Source organism: Zalophus californianus, chromosome 4 (genome assembly GCF_009762305.2).
Source record: "Zalophus californianus isolate mZalCal1 chromosome 4, mZalCal1.pri.v2, whole genome shotgun sequence".
Taxonomy (NCBI): domain Eukaryota; kingdom Metazoa; phylum Chordata; class Mammalia; order Carnivora; family Otariidae; genus Zalophus; species Zalophus californianus.
In genome coordinates this window covers 11978430-11999425 of record NC_045598.1, presented here as the reverse complement: position 1 = coordinate 11999425, position 20996 = coordinate 11978430, and the positions used below count along the sequence as shown (strand labels likewise).

The 20996-nt window shown below is 47.3% G+C and overlaps 2 protein-coding genes across 6 annotated transcripts in view; one reads left to right on the top strand and one right to left on the bottom strand.

The window, feature by feature from the left end:
- SPATA21 (spermatogenesis associated 21) overlaps positions 1 to 18064 on the top strand; it is a 30860-nt gene extending 12796 nt beyond the window's left edge. For 3 of the 4 annotated variants that reach the window (XM_027605176.2, XM_027605196.2, XM_027605186.2), the window contains 5 exons: positions 1171 to 1308; positions 3260 to 3331; positions 3447 to 3564; positions 14828 to 15000; positions 15907 to 18064. In XM_027605176.2, coding sequence (XP_027460977.1) covers positions 1171 to 1308; positions 3260 to 3331; positions 3447 to 3564; positions 14828 to 15000; positions 15907 to 16187 — 782 coding nt within the window. In that variant the 3' untranslated portion in view covers positions 16188 to 18064. The remainder of the gene's footprint in view (positions 1 to 1170; positions 1309 to 3259; positions 3332 to 3446; positions 3565 to 14827; positions 15001 to 15906) is intronic. The other variant, XM_027605203.2, reaches the window with a different exon arrangement.
- The window catches only part of SZRD1 (SUZ RNA binding domain containing 1), a 26624-nt gene continuing 23003 nt past the window's right edge, over positions 17376 to 20996 (bottom strand). For both annotated transcript variants that reach the window (XM_027605209.2, XM_027605217.2), the window contains exon 4: positions 17376 to 20593. In XM_027605209.2, the coding sequence (XP_027461010.1) occupies positions 20491 to 20593 (103 nt within the window). In that variant the 3' untranslated portion in view covers positions 17376 to 20490. The remainder of the gene's footprint in view (positions 20594 to 20996) is intronic.

The window sequence follows — 20996 nt, the reverse complement described above, 5'->3', positions numbered from 1 at the left end:
ACCATGGTGCATTTTGCTCGCATCTGCTTTTTTTTTTTTTTTTTTAAGATTTTTAAAAATTATTTTTTATTAGAGAGAGAGAGAGTACAAGCAGGGTACCACTCTGTCCATCTCACAGATCAGAGGCTCAGAGAAGTATGGGGGCTTGCCCCATGGCAGCTGCATGGTTTGCTTGGGCTGCCGTTGACAGAGTATCACAAACTGGGTGGCTGAGCATTTCTTTGCTCAGAGTTCAGGAGGTCACAGTTCTCAGATCAAGGTGTCGGCAGATTTGGTTTCTTCTGAGGCCTCTCCCCTCGCCTTGCAGGTGGCCACCTGTGTCCTCACGTGGTCTCACGTGGCCTTTCCTCTGTGCACACACATCCCTGCTGTCTCTCGTGTTTCTGCATTTCCTTTTCTTGTAAGGATACCAGTCAGATTGGATTAGGACCCATGCTACTGTCTCATCGTAACTTAACCGCCTCTTTAAAGGCCCTGTCACTAAATACAGTCACATGCTAAGGGCCTAGGGGTTAGGCTTCAACATAAGAATTTCGGTGGGATGCAGCTCAGCTCACAGCAGCAACCCAGCTTATTATTAAATGGCAGAGCCAGCCCCCTCCCTCAGTCTGCTGATTCTGCCGGCATTTTGCTGCAGGCTGAGAAGCCAGGCACAGCTTTGGCATCAAGCTATCCTAGAAGGCACGTCCATGCAGATAAGCGACCACAGAGCACCAAAGTCAAAGGCACAGACTTAAGGGTCAGAAAGACCTGTCTGGTCACCTAACCTTTAAGCCTCAGTTTCCCTATCGTGACAAAAGGAACAAGCATCCCACTCTTACGAGGCTGTTGTAAGACTTTAATGAGAATGTGGCTGTAAAGAGCCTAGCACAGTGCCTGGCACATAATAGGGGTGCCCTAAAGTGGGTGTGCTCCTGGTACAAAGTGAAGGTCACTAAGGAGCTTAGCTTTTGGCACACCAGCTGAACCCTTGGCCTGACCTTGGAATGGAGAGTGGGGTGAGTTAGTGGGACTGAGCTGTTTTAGTTGCCTGTGCCCCTCCATCCAGCCATGGTGGTAAACGGTGCTGGGCAGGAGGGTGGTTGGAAGCGGGGGGACGGTTTGGATGGTGGGAACAAGGCATGTCCCCGCCTCACGTGACCCCACCCCACCCCTGCTGCCCCACTGCAGCCTTCCGCAGTTACTTTGAGATCTTCAATGGCCATGGCGAGGTGAACGCCCAGAGCCTGGGGAACATCCTGCTGCTCGTGGGCATCTCCCTCTCGCCGGCGCAGGTTGAGGACGCCCTAAAGAGTGCTGACATAGATGGTGAGTGGGGGGAGGCGTCATTCTGAGTCCCAGGCAGGGCCAGCAATGGGAGACCTTTCTAGTCCCCCAGGGCTCCCCGCTTCAAGGGGCCTGCATGTGGTTTAATGCTCTGCTATTGCAGTCTGGAAACATTTCACAAATTTTTGAGTGAGGGGCCCCATCCTGCATTTTCATTTTCCACTGGAGCCCACAAACTATGTGGTTCATCCTGGCCCCCAACATTAATGCTCTCTGAGCACCTACTCAGTGCCAGGTTCTGGGGACCCAGAGATGACCATGACCTACCTCCTGACCCCGTGATGTAGTCGGTGATGTCTGAGATCCCTCCCTTTTAGGCCTGTGTGTGTGCTTCACAGGACATTCTCCCATGACTCGGGCACTCATTTGACCAGGTGTGTGACCTTGGACAAGTCACTGAAGTCACCAAGCCTCGGTTTCCGTACAGAAGCAGCACTTAAGGTGGCTTGGAGGAAGGGGTCAGGAAGGAAGGCTTCCTGGAGGAGGTGATGCCTGAGCCAAATTGTGAAAGATTAAATAGCGGTTAGGCAGGGAGAGAAAGAAAGAAGGGCATTCCTCGGGATAGAAATAAACTAGACAAAGGGAGGAGGATGCAGGGTGAGGGGAATCCCACGTGGTTTGGTTGGCTAGATGCCGGGCGTGGGGAGCACTGGAGCTGTAAGGGGCCTGGGCTCCTGGACACTACCTGTCTGACCGTACTTCCTCCATCACCGCACAGGGGCGAATCCACACACACAAGCCAGGAATTGACCCCAGCTCTGCCCCTACATGACTCTTGGCAAAACCTTGCTTTTCTCTGTGTCTTAGGCCCCATCTGTGATGTGGGGATAAGAGTATTAGGCACCTCCAGAGGGTGGTTTTCAGGATTAGAGACTATCCATTCATTCATTCATTCATTCATTCATTCATTCATTCATCTAGTAGCTCAGAAAACATCGGCTAAGACTTACCCGACTTTTTTTGTTGTTGTTATTAAGTAATCTCTACCCGCTATGTGGGGCTCAAATTCACAACCCTGAGATCAAGAGTCGCATGTTCCTCTGAGCCAGCCAGGCGCCCCCGAGACCTACCTGTCTTAAGCCCTGAGGACACAGTACAGAACAAAACAGACCCAGTCCCTGTCTTCTGGCACCTCCATTAAATTCCAGATCTTCCGAGTGTGTGGCTGAAGTACAGAGTTTTATGAGAGTGTTTAGGGGGGCAGCGGACCCGGTCAGGTCTGACTTCTCTTGGGGAAGGGATGATCAAGCAGAAGCATGCCTAAGATGTTTACTAAAGAGTTAGAGGGCGGTAGAGAGGATTCTAGGAAGAAGCAGCAGCATGTGCAAAAGCCCGGGGCAGGGAAAGTGCCCCCCGTGGAAGAACAGGTTCATGCGGGGGGCACTTAACACCAGGTGAGGCTGGAGACAGATAACAGGCAGGTCCTGCAGGGCCTTGAAGGCCGCGGTAGGAATCTTGTGGGTACATAATTCTCATGCAGTGACTAGCACATGGTAATAATAATAGTGGCTGACATTTACTGAGCTTGTATAATACATACGGCTCTGTTCTAAGCACTTTGCTTCATTCAATCTCCCATGAAATAGGTATCATGGTTATCCTCACCCTCTAGATGAGAAAACTAAGGCTTAGCGGGGTTGGGTGCTTTGCCAAGGTCACACGGATAGTAAATGGTGGACCAAGGATGTGAACTCAGACTGCTGCCCCGAGTTCTAGGAGCTCCCAACCCAGGAGATTTTAACTTCCACCTTCTACTTTGTTGTGTGCACCACACTTGCTGCACTGAATACATGTTACATATGTGTTGAATATGTGTCTTCTATGTGTTTTATAATCAAACCCATTGCGTAAATGCTAATAACCATGCGGGGCTGCAATGCCTGGGCCCACTCTGGCAGGCCCCTGTTCACTGTTATACCATTGGCCTCCACAGGAGATGGTCATGTAGGCTTCAAGGACTTCTTGGCTGTGATGACAGACACCAGGCGCTTCTTCTGCTCCATGGGTGAGTAGGGATGAGCCCAGAGGAGTCAGAGCTCGGGGAGAGGTCTGGTGGCTGGTGGACAGTGGGCATCCAGAACTACCAAATGGTAACGGCAGACATCATCCCATGTCCCCAGAGCAGAACGCCCTGACGGACATGGCTCCCCCAAACCCCCACACTCTGCTCTTTGAGATCCTGTCCCTGCTGGTGGAGATGCTGGCCTTACCGGAGGCAGCCTTAGAGGAGATCACCAAGTGAGTGCGGCTGGTGTTTGTGGGTAGAGGGTTGCAGACACAGAAATGGCACCTAGTATTTTGGCAGCTGAGGAATTTTGATAGTTAGGACTCTCAGTTGCAAGTGAAAGGCACCCAAATAAAACTGGCTTAAGCAAAAGGGGAATATATTGGCTCACATAACAGATCATGGCCTCAGGAATGGCTGGATCCAGGAGACCAGATACCACTAAGGCTTTAGCTCTCCTACTTATCTCTGTACCCTGGTTTCAAGCCCAGCAAGGCTTGGGGCACCTGGGTGGTTCAGTTGGTTAAGTGTCTGCCTTTGGCTCAGGTCATGATCTTAGGGTCCTGGTGTGGACCCTAAGATTCCCATGTTTTTCCATTTCCCCAGTTTAAAAATAGGTCATTTCCAATAACTTCAAAGCCCTGTGTGCCCTACCCCAATCACAAAACACTCTCTCCCCAAATAAGAACCATTATTCCCTTGCTTTCTGTTTTAAATTTCCACTACTTGTTTTTTCCCCTTGTTTACTGAAAATTTCAAATATACAGTGAAGTTGAGAGAATTTCACAGTGAACGTTTTATATCTTCACCACCTAGATTCTACCATTGCCAATCTGCCATGCTTGTTTTAATCTTGTGTCTACCCATCCCTCTATTCATTGATCCATATTGGTTTTTTATTCATTTCAAAATAAATTATAGTCACTTCCCTCTAAATACTTCAGCATACATACCAATAACTAGAGATCGACATTTATTTAGAGCTTTTTCCCCCCATTATTTGAGGTATAACTTACATTCAGTGAAACACATAAATCATTAGTGTGTGAATCTCAGCCACTCCTGACTCCTGGGCAACCTGAACCCCTCTCAAGTTATATACAACTTGACCATCATTCCCGAAAGTGCCCTCATGATCCTTCCCAGTCGGTTTCTGAACCCACTCCCACAGAGGCAATCACTCTTCTGATGTGTTTTCCATCCCAGATAGGTTTGGCCTTTTGGCAACTTCACATCAATGGAAACATACAGTATGGAATCCTAGGGTCAGCTTCTTGAACTCAGCACAATGCTTTTGCGACTTGTCCATGTCATTGTGGGCGTCAGGGTTCACCCCTTTCTATTGCTGAGTAGTGTTGCACTTGTGGATCTACCACAGTCGGTTCATCCATTCTTTTACTGATGGATTTCTCTGTGGTTCCCAGTGTGGGGTTATAATGAGCGAAGCTGCCATTAACATTTTTGTACAAGTCCTTCTGTGGACACATACTTTTATTTCTTTGGGCGAATATGCAGAAGGGAATTGCAGGTAGGTGTATTTTACTTCTGAGAACTCACCAGACCTTTTCCCAAGTGGTTGTACCATTTTACCGTCCCACCATTAATAGGAGAGTTCCAGTTGCTCCATATTTTGTGCAAATTTGGTACTGTCAGTCTTTCTTCTGGTAGATACGGAGTGGCGCTTTCTGATCTTCACTCACATTTGTTTGTATTCCTGAATACTTTATTGCTTAGCTTTTCATAAACTTTATATGAGTGGACTCATACTTCAACCAAAGCACCATATTGCAACAGATTGAATGCAGAGCAGATATGAGACAGAAAGCTGTCTTCCTTTATGCCAGACTCTGGCAGAGTGGACTCCTACTGTAGTAAGTCTTTTGTTACTTGTTTTTTCTCCTCAATGTTTTGTTTTTGTGATTCATTCACATTCTTGTGAGTAATTATCAATCATTTATTGTTCTCACTGCTACATACTATTTTTTAAAAGATTTTATTTATTTATTTTGACAGAGAGAGGGAGAGAGCACAAGCAGGGGGGAATGGCAGGCAGAGGAAGAGGGAGATGCAGGCTCCCCACTGAGCAGGGAGCCCAATGCGGGGCTCGATCCCAGGACCCTGAGATCAGGACTTGAGCCAAAGTCAGACGCCCAACCAACTGAGCCACCCAGGTGCCCCACCCCTTTACACTCCTAAAAATTTTTGAGGACACCAAGGAACCTTTGTCAATATTTTCTATATTTGAACTTAAAACTGAGAAAAAAATTAAATTACTTATTAATTTATTTAACTATAATAACCCCATTACATGTTAACATAAAAAACCGTTTTAAATGAAAAATAACTGTAGTTTCAAAAAAAAGTTAATGAGAAGAATGGCATTGTTATACAATATTGCAAATCTCTTCAGAGTCTGGCATAAAGGAAGACAGGTTTCTGTCTCATATCTGCTCTGCATTCAATCTGTTGCAATATGTTGCTTTGGTTGAAGTATATAAAGGACTCTGACCCACACAAATATGTAACTGGAAAAGGAAGTATTTTAATAGTCTTTTCATTTAATACCCACACATCATGTGGATCTTTTTCTTTGAGACGACACCAGACTTGATAAGTGGTAGAGCCTTATGTGGTTGCAATATGTAATCTGAAACCATATCAATGAACTTTTTGTACTCTTTTGCTTATTTTTTAAAATATTTTTTCTTTCTTTTTCTTTTTCTTTCTTTCTTTCTTTCTTTCTTTCTTTCTTTCTTTCTTTCTTTCTTTCTTTCTTTCTTTCTTTCTTTCTTTTTCTTTCTTTCTTTCTTTCTTTCTTTCTTTCTTTCTTTCTTTCTTTCTTTCTTTCTTTCTTTCTTTCTTTCTTTCTTTCTTTCTTTCTTTCTTTCTTTCTTTCTTTCTTTCTTTCTTTCTTTCTTTCTTTCTTTCTTTCTTTCTTTCTTTCTTTCTTTCTTTCTTTCTTTCTTTCTTTCTTTCTTTCTTTCTTTCTTTCTTGAGAAAGAGAGAGCGCAGGGGGAGGAGCAGAGGGAGAGGGAGATGAAGGGGAAAGAATCCTAAGTAGACTCCCAAGCTGAGCAGGGAGCCCAACACGGGGCTTGATCTCATGACCCTGAGATCATGACCCGAGCTGAAACCAAGAGTCGGATGCTCAACTGACTGCGCCACCCAGGTGCCCCTGTACTCTTTTATTTTTTTTTAAAGTCTGTTTATTTAAGCACTCTCTACATCCAACATGGGCTCAAACTCAAGAGCCACACACTGTATTGACTGAGCCAGCCAGAAGCCCCTGTTTAAATATAAGAGTCTAGGGGCACCTGGGTGACTCAGTCAGTTGAGCATCTGCCTTCGGCTCGGTTCATGATCCCAGGGTCCTGAGATCACGCACGTCGGCTCCCTGCTCAGCGGGAAGTCTGCTTCTCCCTCTCCCTTTGCCTGCTGCTCTGCCTACTTGTGCTCTCTATCTCTCTGTCAAATAAATAAATAAAATCTTAAAAAAAGTAAAAATAATAAATAAATATTAAAGTCTATTGGTCTATCTTGTAGTTTGAATGGGCCTTCTCCCACGAATGTTTTTGTAACATGCACTGGTCATTTGGAAAATACTGCGTATCTCCCAGGTGTTGACACATTTCATTTTAATTAGTGTATATATATACACACTATATAATTAGTATATATATGACACTATATTAATTAGTATATATATATATACTATGATATTATAGTATAATTAATATCACCACTAATATCAGAAAAGTCTTTAAGTATTAGAAGTGTTGTGTGTGGCTATAGTTCATTCATTTTCACTGCTATAAACTATTTTGTAGGGGCGCCTGCGTGGCTCAGTCGGTTAAGCATCTGCCTTCGGCTCGGGTCATGATCTCAGGATCCTGGGATCGAGCCCCGCATCGGGCTCCCTGCTCCACGGGAAGCCTGCTTCTCCCTCTCCCACTCCCCCTGCTTGTGTTCCCTCTCTCGCTGTGTCTCTCTCTGTCAAATAAATAAATAAAACCTTTTAAAAAATAAATAAACTATTTTGTATCAGGACATGTATATGCAAATGTTAATGGATTTAAGTTTCCCAAAATTCTTTTTCTTGAAAGCTTTCATTTTATTGGAGGCAACAAATGCTGTCAGTTGTTCTCCTTGAAGTGATGGGCTAACTTCGTCCACTTTTAGAGAAATATCCACCAAATACCAAAGGCTGAATAACCATAGTTTGTCCTTCGTTCAAGTAAAAATGTCATTTGATGTCCAGGAGAGGAAAATTTTCCATTTCTCTCTTAGAATTTCCAACTGGGACTGACATAAGATAGATGAACAGGAGGGGCACCTGGCTGGCTCCATCAGTAGACTGTGAGACTTGATCTCAGGGTCATTAGTTCAAGTCCCACATTGGGTGTAGAGATTACTTAAATAAATAAATAAAACTTTAAAAAAAAAGATAGATGAACAGGAGAAAAGCATATGAATCTTATTTATATGTAAACGGGCGGCCTCATAAGAAAAATGGAGACCCAAAGAAATGACTCGGCCTGAGTGTTCCTATACTAGGTTGAACAGAGAGTAGTGAATGTGGAGAAGTAATGAAACTACATGGGCAGACTAAAGGAAGATAAGAGTTATTTTAATGAGGTCTATTACGGAGTTCTCCCAGCCAAGGCTCCCATCTCTTGTGATAAGAATGTTTCTTCCTGGGGCACCTGGGTGGCTCAGTTGATTAAGTGTCTGCCTTCGGCTCAGGTCATGATCCCAGGGTCCTGGGATCAAGCCCCGCGTCGGGCTCCCTGCCTGCTTCTCCCTCTCCCACTCCCCCTGCTTGTAATCCCTCTCTTGCTGTGTCTCTGTCAAATAAATAAATAAAATCTTAAAAAAAATAATAAAAAAATTAAAAAGATTTATTTACTTATTTTAGAGAGAGAGTGTGTGTGTGTGCAAGCAAGCAGGGAGGGGCAGAGGGAGAGAGAGAGGAAGAGAATCTCAAGCAGACTCCCCACTGACCGTAGAGCCCAACACAGGGCTCCATCTCAGGACCTTGAGATCATGACCTGAGCCAAAACCAAAAGCCAGTCGTTTAACCGACTGAGCCACCCAGGCGCCCCTCAGTCCATATGCCAAAAGTGGCCTGTTTGGTAGCGGCATGCCCTAAACTCCTTCATTCCCCACCTACCTGAAACTTCTTTGTAAATCTCATATATTAAAAGCTTAGTGACTACAGGGAGAAATTTGAGTTAGAAATTGTGATATAAGATACCTGTAAAAAGGGGAGAAAAACAGATTGTAACAAGCAGAAAAGAACAAATCTAGGCATGATGTCCCATAGTTCACTGGCTCAGTGGTCCCTTCAGTTTGCATTCATCCTACTTTGGGTTCATTGAGCTTCCTGGATTTATAATTTATAGTTTTATCATATTTCTCTTTTTTTGGTACATTTTTCCATACATAATATTTTTATATGCCCCCCTCCTCTCCTTCTGGGACTCCAATTCCATAACACTTAAAAGACTCTGTAAAGGTCATTTGTTTTTGTTTTTGTTTTTTTTAAGATTTTATTTATTTATTTGACAGCGAGAGAGGGAATACAGGCAGGGGGAGTGGGAGAGGGAGAGGGAGAAGCAGACTCCCCCGCTGAGCAGGGAGCCCGAAGCCAGGCTCAAGCCCAGCACCCTGGAATCATGACCTGAGTTGAAGGCAGACGCTTAATGACTGAGCCACCCAGGTGCCCCCAATTCCATAGCACTTAAAATTGTTTCATAGGTTACTGGTGCTCTGATCATTGTATCCTGAATTTTCTCTCTGTGCTTCACTTTGAATAATTTATATTGCTAAGCATTCAAGTTTGCTGATATTTTCTTTTGCTGTGTCTAATCTCCTCTTAGGCTTAACCAATGAATTTTTCATTTCAGCTATTGCATTTTTCATATTTAAATATTTCATTTGGTTCTATTTCATAGTTTTATTTTTCTCTTCATATTCGTATTTCCTTTAAATCCTCGGGCATATTTATAATAGCTCATTTAAGGTCCTCTTCTGCTAATTCCATCATCTTTGTGTTTTCTGGGTCTATTTATATAAACTGATTTTTCTTTTTTTATTGGTCACTTTCCTGCTTCTTCTCATGTCTGCTAGTTTTTGATTGGATGCCGTTTTGTCTGGATTTTGTTCTTTAAAATGTTGAACTAGAGGGCAGGTGATTAAGTTTCTAAGGATAGTCTTCTTTCTTTCAAGGTTTATGTTATTTTATTTTATTTTAGTAAACTCTACCCCCACCATGGGGCTCCTATTCATGACTCTGAGATCAAGAGCCATATGCTGTACCAACTCAGCCAGGCAGGTGCCCATCTTTCAAGGTTTTAAAGCTTTGTTAGGGAAGATCGAGTATAGTCTCTCCTCTAGGGCTGAGCTAGTCCCAACTACTGAAGGAGGACTCATCTAAGAGCTCTACTAATCCCACAGGTGTTCAACAAAGTCTTTCCGCTCTGGCTGTTTGAAACTCACGTGGCTCTCGGCCCTAGGTAAACTCTGGTAATTGTTTTTTGTTCTTTGTCTGGCTTTATGAAATTTCACACTATGTGTGTACTGCTTAATATGCAACCAAAGACTCAAGAATACCCCATGCATATTTCTGCAACTCTTTCTTTTGCATGGCTCCTCTCTCTCTGATATCCTGATACACTAATCCCAGTGGCCTCCATCTTCACCAACTACAATGTCTGTCCCTCAGTGAGTCTGCTGTTCTGCCTGGGTGCCACTTCCGGTACCACAGTCCAAACAGCACCTCCAGGCAAAGTTCTCTAGAGATCATTAAGCTCACCTCATTGGTTTCTCTCAGGGATTATAGTCTTGTGCTGCCTGTTGCTCAATATCTGACAACAGTTTCATATATTTTGTCCATGTGTAGTTATTTATGGCAGGATGACAAGTTCGTACCAGTTCCTTCATTATGGCCAGAAACAGAATTCTGTTCATTTGTCTTCAAATTTTTTTTCCTGTTCTTCAGATTGGATGATTTTTATTGGTCTGTCTTTCTGCTATCTCCAATCTGCTACAAGTGACTTTTTCACTTCAGTTATTGTAACTTTTGGTTCTAGAATTTCCATTTGTTTCATGTTTGTAGTTTCTGTTTCTCTATTCATTAAGATCACATTTTCCTTCAATTATTTGAATATAATCTTAATATCTTTTTTAAAAGATTTTATTTATTTGAGAGAGAGAGAGAGAGAGCACAGGTGGGGAGAGGGGCAGAGGGAGATAAAGAGAAGCAGACTCCCCACTGAGCAGGGAGCCTGATGTGGGGCTCAATCCCAGGACCCTAAGATCATGACCTGTGCTGAGGGCAGACGCTTAACCATTGGGGCCACCCAGGCACCCCTTTAATAGCTCTTTTAAAGCCATTGTCTGCTAAATCCAATGTCTGGGCTTCCTCAAGTTTGCTTTCCATGAGTTTATTTTTATGGGCCTTACGATAGGCCACATTTTCCTGTTTCTTTGCATGTCTGATAATTTTTGAAAATATTTTATTTATTTATTTTAGAGAGAGCAAGAGCAAGCAGGGAGAGAGGCAGATGGAGAGGGAGATGATCTCAAGCAGACTCTCACTAAGCACAGACCCTGACACGGGGCTCGATCTCAGGACTCTGAGATCATGACCTGAGCCGAAACCAAGAACAGGCACCCCATGCATGGCTGATAATTTTTTATTGTGTCCTGGACATTTTATTTTTTTAAAGATTTTATTTATTTATTTGACAGAGAGAGACACAACGAGAGGGAACACAAGCAGGGGGAGTGGGAGAGGGAGAAGCAGGCCTCCCGTGGAAGAGGTGGCCCCATGCGGGGCTCGATCCCAGGACCCTAGGATCATGACCAAAGCCAAAGGCAGATGCTTAACGACTGAGCCACCCAGGCGCCCCTGTCCTGGATATTTTAGATGATATGGTTTAGAGACTGGATTCTGTTTTGTTTGGAAACCAGACTCTTTGATGAGTGTTAATTTTTTTTTCTTGTAGGCAGTTCAGTTACTGGCTGATCACTTCAACTTGGTTTTTTACTTTGTTAGGACATATTTGTGAAAGGCCCAGGTGTTACCTAAACCCTCTAACTTGGTAGACTCAACTTCCAAACTCTGTTTCTCCTGTGAATTTTAGTTTTAGGTAAGGTCTATAGCAGGCAGAGGTCAGCAAATTACGGGCTGCAGGCCACATTCTGCTCGCTGTTTTTACAGTTAAAACTTTTATCAGAACACAGCCACATCCATTCATCCACACATATAGTATATGGATTCCTTGATGCTATACCGGCAAAGCTGAGTATCCATTATCACTTCTGTGATAATGAAATTGTCTACTTCTCCTTGTAGTTTTATCAGATTTTGCTTCATATTTCATTTTTAGAATTTTGTATTTCCTGATGAACTGAACATTTTATCATTATATGGTAATCATTTGTATCTCTAGTAATGCTTTTTGTCTTAAGGCCTAGTTTTTAAAATATTAACATGGTTATACCAACTTCCTTTGCTTAGTATTCAGCTGACATAACTTTATCCTTTGAGTTAATTCTTAAAAATTTAATGTGTACGTTGTTTAAAAAGCCAAATAGTCCAAAAAGGTTTATAATAAACCCTTGTAGTTCCCCACACCACCCTTCACCATGCTCCCCACTCCCTGAAGTCTCCCTTCCCAAGACAAATACTTTGACTCTCTCCTTACTTCGAAAACATATGCATGTACTACAATATTTTGGTTAGTGATTTTTTTGACTTGTATCTATTGACTTCCTATTATGGTATGGGTTTAGCTGTCTGATACAACCATCCCCTAAGTTCCCCTCTACCTATTCTAATATATTATCATTTTTTACTAAATAATTTGGGGGGGTTTCTATTATTATGGCTATGCAATTTTTAACAGCTGAGTATTTTATTATACTATGATTTCATTTCCTTGCCTTTCTAGTTCCTGAAGCTGACAACTGCCTTGATTTTGTTTTCTTTGTACTCGTTAACCTGTGCCGCCTTCTTAGAGTTTCTTTTTCTTGGAAGCATGTTCTAAATAATTCCATTATTCTCACTTCTGGATTAATTTCTTTTTAAGCCTGTTGCTGAGCTGTCATCTTGGGGGTCTGTTGTCATCCTAGGAATTCTTTCTTCCTTTCCTCTGATTAGGATTCTCTGTTTGTTAGATTACATGCCTTACTCTTCCTTGGTTTGCTTAATCCTTCTTGGTTTGTTTGGTTTAGTTAAAAAAATAATGGAGGCATTTTCCCTAGTAGCTTTGTTTGGGTTAGAAAGGAAGTGATTCAACAACTAGTGCAGGAATGCCACCCCTATTCTGTCTCCTACACTATAGTGATCTAATCTAAACTCGTCCTTTATGACAGTTGCACTACCAACATGGGATCTCCCTTTACCATCTTCCTTTACTGTTGCTTCTCCTGTGTTGGAATTTCTGTTTTCTATATGTATATCTTCCTTTTCTGTTTTGGTTTATGCCCTCATTTTAGAAGAATATGTCCTCCAGTATCTTCCTGAGGAAAGAATGCAGGGGATACAAAATTTTTGAGATTTTATGTGTCTGCAAAAGTTTATTTATATTCCCACTGAGTAGTTTAGCTGGGTATAGAATTCTATATTGTTATATTAGTTCAGGAATAGACCCTGATGCACTACAGTTCAAACAAGATAGTTTATTTCTCTCTTATATTGACAGTCCAGAAGAAGCAGGCAGGAAGATGAGGCTGCCCAGCACACAGCTTATTGTTTCTTTCTAACTTATTGTCCCACCAATCCCTAGGTCAATCCTAAACCAATTTACCAGCAACACATCTGAATTCAAGACCGCGGGAAGGGGAGAGAAGTGGAGAGCAAGCAATGTCCTTTAAAACTGTGACCAAGAAAGTTGCACACATTTTGCTCATGTCCTTTGGCCCTTGTGGAGTGAAGTTATTTCTTGGTCATCTTTTTTACTCAACATGTTACATTTGCATTTACTAGTTTTACACAGGGGTCTAGATCCAACTTCCACGTGAAGGCTCTGGTATCCATTTTCTGTGTTCTATGTGTGAAGCTCATCAAAACCCCAAATTCCAGGCCCCAGAGATAGGCAAAGACCGTAGCAGAACCAGCAACTTAAGCCTTCAGTGTTTCCCAGCACCAAGTAGCATGCCCACCCCTCACCACTGCCTCAAAGCCCTGGATGGTCTGGCTCTGCCATCTTGCTGCCCACATCTCCCACTCTTCCTCACATACCAGGCTCTAGCCCCTCTGGCCTCCTTGCCATTCCTAGAGCTCACTGAGCTCTTTCCCACCTCCTTTCCACATGCCATTCCCTCTGCCTGAAAGACTGTTCCTCCAGAGATATCCATTTGACTTGCTCCCTCCCCTCATTCTGCTCAAATGTCACCACCTCTGAGACTTTTGCTGACCTCTGTGAGCAAAATAGCCCCTCATCACTACCCACTGTCCAGCTTTTACTTGCCCTCATTACACCCACCACTATCGACATGGTATTGTATTTATTTGTTCATGGTCTGACTCTCCCACTAGGTGCGTGCCTAGGTGGTCGATTTAGAAAGGAATTCCAGGGAGGAGCGAGAGAAGGAATGGGAACAGAGGAGGGCCAATACAAGCATGTGTTGAGTCAACCACTCCCAGGATCTTCTGAGGAGTCTAGGGATAGTGGTTCAGAATTCTGTCAGGAGAAGAAAGAGAAACCTGTATACCTCGGCTGCTAGCTTCTTTGGTCAAGGGTGGCCCCCACCGTGGTTTCAGAGAAGCTCCAGGCAGGCGGCTTCTGAGGTGAGGCCACCTCAGACTGTCCCTGTGCAAAGCTGCTCCAAGTCCGTGTGGAAGTGGTCACTGTGGCAGTGGCCGGAGTGAGAGAGGGGCTGGGACACTAGGAGGCAGGGACCTTCTATGGAGATCTCCTGCACTGCTTTCCCAAGCACCTAGATGCATGGCCAGCCTGCAGTAAACACCCACTGAGTATCTGCTGAATGCATGAGCGGAGCCGCAGTCTAGTGGGCGGGCGAGTAGCCGTGAGTCAAGAAAATAAAACTCAAATCTGGAAGATGAGCAGGTTAATTGCACAGCTGTCTTACAGAGCACTTGTACATCTAAGTAAAAATATCAGTGATGGAAAGCATAGGTGACACTGACCAGGCTCTTTCCATGGGCCACACTGCTGAGTGCTTGATGGGCCTTGTTATTTATTCCTAGAACGTGAAGACTGTTTGATCCATTTCCCCCAAGGGAAACCTGAAGCCCAGAGAAGTCATGTGACTTGCAGAGATAGGGTTGGGGTGACTGGAGTCCAAAGCAAGGCAGTGACAGGGAGTTAATGGCAGAGCTGGGACTAAAACCCAGGTCTCCTAACTCCTGGGCTTGTGTCCCTGTCCCAGAGCTGGCCAGACAGAACAGGGGCTCAGAAAGAGGTGGGGGGAGAGGGCGTGAATTAAACACAGCCAGGCTGAGCTGGGCGGGCACTGCCTCCCCAGCTATTACCAGAAGAAGCTGAAGGAAGGCACCTCTAAGACCCGAGAGATGGAGTCGGCCACTGGCTGGCTGCGGTCCCAGAAGAAGCTTCCCTACAACCCCCAGCAGTCATACTTGGAAGTCCCAGAACGAAGGGTCCTCAGGATCCTGAGCCGGCTGAAGCAGCAGAACTATGGTGAGGGCCTTGGGCACAGTGAGCACTCTGCTCTCCTGCCCCCCCCCCCCCCAGCCTCTTTCCCTGGGCCCACAGCCAGACCCAGGAGCTGAGAGACATGGTTTCCCACTTTGGGCTTAACTGTGTGCATTAGTCAATGGTCTGAAAATCACCACCCCACCTCTAGCCCTCTGACAAGGGCCTTCTGCACTCTTCCCTGGGGCTCAGCCCTGAGCACACGTTGGTCCCGAGAGCCTCCACTGAGCAGGGAGGGCGATTAGCAATCGCAGCTCCACATTTACTGAATACCCACTGGGGTCACTGCCCATGCTAGGCCCTTTGTAGATGTGCCAGAATTTAGTGCTCACGATCACATATTTACCCCATGTTACAGATGAGAACAGTGAAACTGAGCAAGTTTAAGCCCAAGGCCCAGGGCCCCACAGCTAACCTGTGTCAAGAAAGGGCAGTTTATACCCAGGTCTGACTCCAAAACCTGTGCTCTTTTCACTGGGCAAGGCTGCCTCCCTGTAAGAGCAGTTGCCATTGATTAAACTAGGAGTCCTACTGTGTGCCAAGTGATAGGCTAGGAGCTTTCCAGAGTCTCTCTAGTGTGCCTACCAGACTGCCAGGACCCAGCACAAAGATACGTGTTCCTGTGTAAGCTGTTACGAGCCCTTACACTGTGCTTGGCGTTCAGCGGCACGCTGCACACATATTATCCCTTTAATCCTCCTTGTCAGCTCTGTGAGGAGGGTACTCACCCCCAGCTTACACAGAAGCTCAGAGAGGTTAAGCGATTTGCCCCAAACCCACCCAGCTCAGGATGTGGCAAAGCTGGGATTTCAGCTGGGTCTGCGTGCCTCCCAAGGCTGGGCTTGTTCTGAGGCACTCCCCGCTCCTGCCTCCTCCTTCCTCCCTTGCCAGATGCCAACCTGCAGAGCCCCTACACGCAGGTGCCCTGTGTCCCACTCTGCCCTCGGCTGGAAAAGAAGATGAACCGTCGGAAGCAGGGTAGCCACTGCGTGCTGGACCCGTGCACCCCCACCAACCTGGGCCCTGACATCCGGAGACTCCTCTTCCAGTCAGGATCTCAGGGAAGCAGGTGGGTGCCCAGAAGGCAGGAGCTCCAGCCCAGGCCCATCCCACCTCCTTTTTTCACAAGGCCCTGGCCTAACCCAAGGGGAATCCATCCTTCCAGGAGATGATGCCCGGGATACTGCTGCTCCAGGGAGGAAAAGGGGGAGAAGGGGGAAAGGATGGAAGCAGTAAGGAGCTAAGCTTTACTGAGGGCCCACGTGCTGCACCGACTGTGCTTAAGTTAGGGCACTTCTGCCTTGCTGTGCCCAGACTCAGTGGCACATACCGTCTTTCTCTCAGGCTGGTACCACCACGTAGGGGGTTAGCTCGCAAGTCCTTTGACCGAGTCTGACTCCACATAGGAGCGGTAGGAAACAGGCTTGACTGCTGGATGGAGGGAAGCTTCCCCTGCCAGTCCTCTTCTAGGCGCTTTGGGGGCAAAAGAACTCAGGACTTGCAATCAGTCCCCTGAGCCCAACTACTTGGCTCCATTGCTTCCCAGGGAAGCCACCTCTCCCCTGGGGCACCTGGGAATGGCTCATTTCCTCCCACCCTTCTCCTCACCTCTCTCCCTAGGGAACACGGCTCTGAGAGCAGAAAGTGGCTCAGCTCTGTGCCGGCTCAAACCCACTGACCTCTGGAGTCCTGACTCTGAGCAGCTGTTCAAGACCTGCAGGTGGACATGTCATTAGGCAGGTATCGCCGCTGGATTTTGCTTTTGCGGCCTGGTAAGCCAATAAACACCAAGAACCTTGGCCTGTGTGTCCAGTGCCAGGGGAGGCCCCCAGGTTTTCACCCCTCCACTTGGCTCTCAGAGTGCAGGGCCCCAGCCTCCCTCAGGCTTAGGAAACCCTGAGGCAAGACACACCTTGAAACCCTGCCGGGGTTGGGGATCCTGCTAGAGGGACCCTGGGTGCAAAGTTTTGACCTTCTATGCACTCTCAAAGCACAGAGCTGGGACTCTCTTCAGATAAGTGTCTCCCCCAAAGGCAGAGAGCATCTCTCCCCACTTGCTTGAAGGGAATGGTGGGGAAGATTCTGGACCCTAAAAGGGGTAGACAGACCCTGCAGAAGGGCAGAAGGGGTCTCAGCCATGCTCTCACCAAGACAGCCCCAGGACCCATGGGGGCCCTTCTCTTGGAACCTAAGGGTGTGTGGGTCTTTGCCCCCCACAACCCACACACCACCCCAGGCCTATTTCTCTAACAAAGGGAGAGCCCCTCCCTGGGACTGAGCAGAGGTAGCTCCCCCAGTGGTTAAACAAGCAGGCACAGCAAGAGGTTAGGAGGCCAGGGACTGAAATGAGGACAAGGCACTGACAAGTTTAAAACATGTATTTAAAATACAATTTATAAAATGCTTAATCTGCCGACTCAGGAGCCCGCGGTGCGGGGTGCGGGGGGTAGGCAGCTGCCCGCTAGACCAGCAGAGCAGGACTGCAGGGATGCGGCCCTCCCTCCCATGCCCTTCTGTTCAGACACCCAAGGGGCCCATGTGCACCCCTGGATCACACGACCAGAAAACAGGACCCCAGAGGTTTCCAGAGTCTCTGCTTACCAGGGAGGCTGGGGCAGCCCTGCCGGCCCATCCCTGAGCAGAGCATACCCACATGGGGCAGAGCAGGGTTTGGCCGGGCTGGACAGGGCAGGGCGGGGCGGGGCAGTGGGCTCTGGAAAGGGCTGATGGTAGCAGATAGGGTGTTGCCTCCTGCCTGCAGGTGGGGAGCACCCTGATTGAGTGGGCTGAGAAGGGTTGGTCACCAGGCCTGGACCCCCAGCTCCTTTGGTTATAGGCTGACATCAGAGTAGTGGCTCATGGGAAGCGGTTAGCTGGAAGGTCTGAGGCCTGGCTCATGGGGTCAAGGAGGAGCTGGGGGAAGGGGACAGTACCATGAAGGCAGATAAAGGGGCAGCAGCCTCAGGTTTCTGCCCCACCCCCACCCCCCTGGGGTTTTCCAAGCCAAAGCCTGCAGCTTACTTTAAAAAAAAAAAAAAAAAAAAAAAAAGGCGCACTTAAGGAAAGTTACAGACAACTACCAAAAAAAAAAAAAACCAACAAACAAAAAAAAACCCCCCGACACACAAAATCCAAACCATTCTCCCATCTCCCCTCCCGCCTCCCCCCAACATAATACAGTTCCTTGTTTTCATTTCTTTCTTTCTTTTTAAAAATTTCCTGCCACCTCTCCATCTGGGAAGCCAAGGGTACAACTGCTGGTGGGTGGTGGCAGGCACACAGCGGGCAAAGCCCCATCTTTGGCCAGAGGGAGGTGGGAACACCAGTCCCTACTACATCCTCAATCCACAGACACCCATCAGCTGACCTTCCTTTTGGTTCCCGCTACGGGAGAGGGGGGCAAGAACAGGTGGTCCCATTGGCTGAGCAATCAGTACTCCTGGCCATGCCACCTGGCCTACCTCTGTGCCCTTCTCCAACTGAAAGGACAGTCTCATCTCGGGCCAGAAACCACTATTACATGAGGGCTGGACACTGCATCCAGAAGGAGGAAACTTGGTCACAGGGCAGCGGAGCTATAAAGACAGTAGCCGACCTTCTTCCTTGCCCACTGCTGGGGGTCACCCCCTCACAACAGCCTCTGGGTACAACCCAGCAGCCTGTGGCTTCCTCATGACCGAAGCTCCGTCCGAGCTCTGCACACGTACAAGTTCCCGGCTGCTCACAGTCACAAGGCTGTGCTATGGACTAGCTGCGATTCCAACGGCAGCTGGCCCTTCCTCCTCAGTGGGAGCTGCAGTGGGACACGGCTTGCTGGGCCTGGCCTACATTCCCACAGGGCAAGGCTGAAAGCCAGATGAACCGAAGGTGGAGTGAGCCTGCAAAACCGAGCTTGTCACCTTGGCCACCGCAAGCTGCCCTAATCACAAAACGTCCTTCCATCCACTCCCAAACTCATCCGCTGAGTGGGAGGCTATCTGGCTGGCTGAGGGATAAGGCGCAGTGCAACGGAAGAGACCAGAAAGCCTGAGAGGACCCCGACTGTACACACACACACACACACACACACACACAGCTGCTCTGCGCAGTTGCCCTTAGCCTCTTCCACCTTAAAGAGCCAAAGCAAATCTCTAGGCTCTAGGGACAGAGGGGAAACTGCCTTCATTCCAGGCCCTCGCTCTGGAAAAATGGGTGAAGGGTAGCCTGGGTCTATGGGGAACCAGTCTGTCACCACCAATCTTTGCAATGCACAGCTTGCCTTTTCCCAAATGAATGGTCAGCTCCCAAGGTAATGATTTCACAAAGGAAATGTACCAGGCATGGTTACCAAGCTGGTGCCATCAACAGAGATGGTGCTCCACAGACCCTTGAGAGTTTAAGCATTGCTGGAGTGGGAAGATCTAGCCACCTTCTGAGCACACTGGGCAGGAGGCTCAGAGTCCTGGAGCCACTCTCTCCTGGCTCTCCTCGGAGTAGCAAGTCTCAGCAAGACTGAGCAAGTCTCACATCCCTTACTTCCGAGCCCGGAGTGCATCTCACTCCCTGCTCTCTTCCAAAAGGAGCAAGCCTGGCTGGCAGGGAACCACCCTGAGGGGTATGGGAAGGGGAAGTCTGTTCACTTTCCCTATTTCCCAAAATACTAGAGGTGGGGTTGGCACCCTCCCCAGGCTCTCTGAGCCCGTACAGCTAGCTCAGTCTCCACGTAGGGCCTAGATGCCCCGGGACTCAGCTGAGGGAGGGAGATATAGGCATGGGGTGCTCATCTGTCCAGGGGGCTGCGGAGCCCTGCCCCTTCTCTGGGCGGCAGTAGGAATACAGAAGCTAAGCTCACCAAAGTCCTATTGGTTAATGTTCCTAGTGAATTTCCCAGAAACATTTTTAAGTAGACTACCAAACTACCCTTTCTCAATTAAAAATTCATTAAACTGCTAAAACCCCTCCCATGCACTTTTCCTTGCAAATCAGGTATTTGTATAAACAAACAAAAATAGGAAAGAGAAAAAAAAAAGAAAGGATACTTTCAAATGGAACTTGCTTTTAAGTGATGAAGACATGCACTTGCAGGTGGGTGGACGGGAATTCTCATCTGTGTTTTGAAATCCCAAATTAATGAGCATGATAAACTGTTATTGCTGGCACTGGCTTTACCCCAAGTGGCCAAGTGGCACTGTCTGACTCTCTACTCTGAGTCCTTCGTGGGTCCCCCCAACCCTCCCCTGACCCCCACCCTTTCCCTTTCCATTGACTTGGGACAGCCCTTGTAGACGTGCCAATCACAGTGGGAAGGGGGGGGAAGGAGGGAGGTCACAGTGCATGGGGTTCAAGGTCACAGTGGGCGGAGCAAAGGGGATCACAGTGCAAGTAAGTCAGGTCGTTCCCTCTGCTCAAGTCCAGCTGTCTGCCACAGCAGTGCGACCCGTGGCGGACGACCCAAGAGGCGGCGGCGGCAGCGGCGGCATCCTTTCCCACACGCATTTATCTGCGCTGTTTGAAGCCCTGTGACCCATCTGGACCCAAAGGCTGTCTGATCACATTATTGGGCTGCCTGCTGTCCTCAGGTTGGGAGATCCTGGTTGGCCTGGAGGGAAGAAGATCAGAGGGTGGCCTGAAAAAGGACATAAAAGAGGTCCCCAGATCTTAAAACTGCAGCTAGAGCACAAGGCAAAGTAGCCGTCAGCCAGCTCTGGCTCCCTCTCCGATGAGCAGACTCGGGATCTGCAAGCTGGGAAGCCCCTATGGGCAGGTGAGGCAGGTGAGGCAGGTGGTCTATGTTCACCTGAGCAGTGGCAGCGCTCTTCCCCTGAATCTAGAGGGCAGGGGGAGTGCTCAAGGGCCCAGCTTGTCCAGAGGCTCCACAGAGCCTCTGGACAAGTTCAGCCTCCACAGAACTGCGTGGTGCAGACCCTTCAGGGTATCGGGCAGAGGTAGAGACCCCTAACCAGAGCTCAGGAGAGGGACCAGGCATCGGCCATGGCTACCCT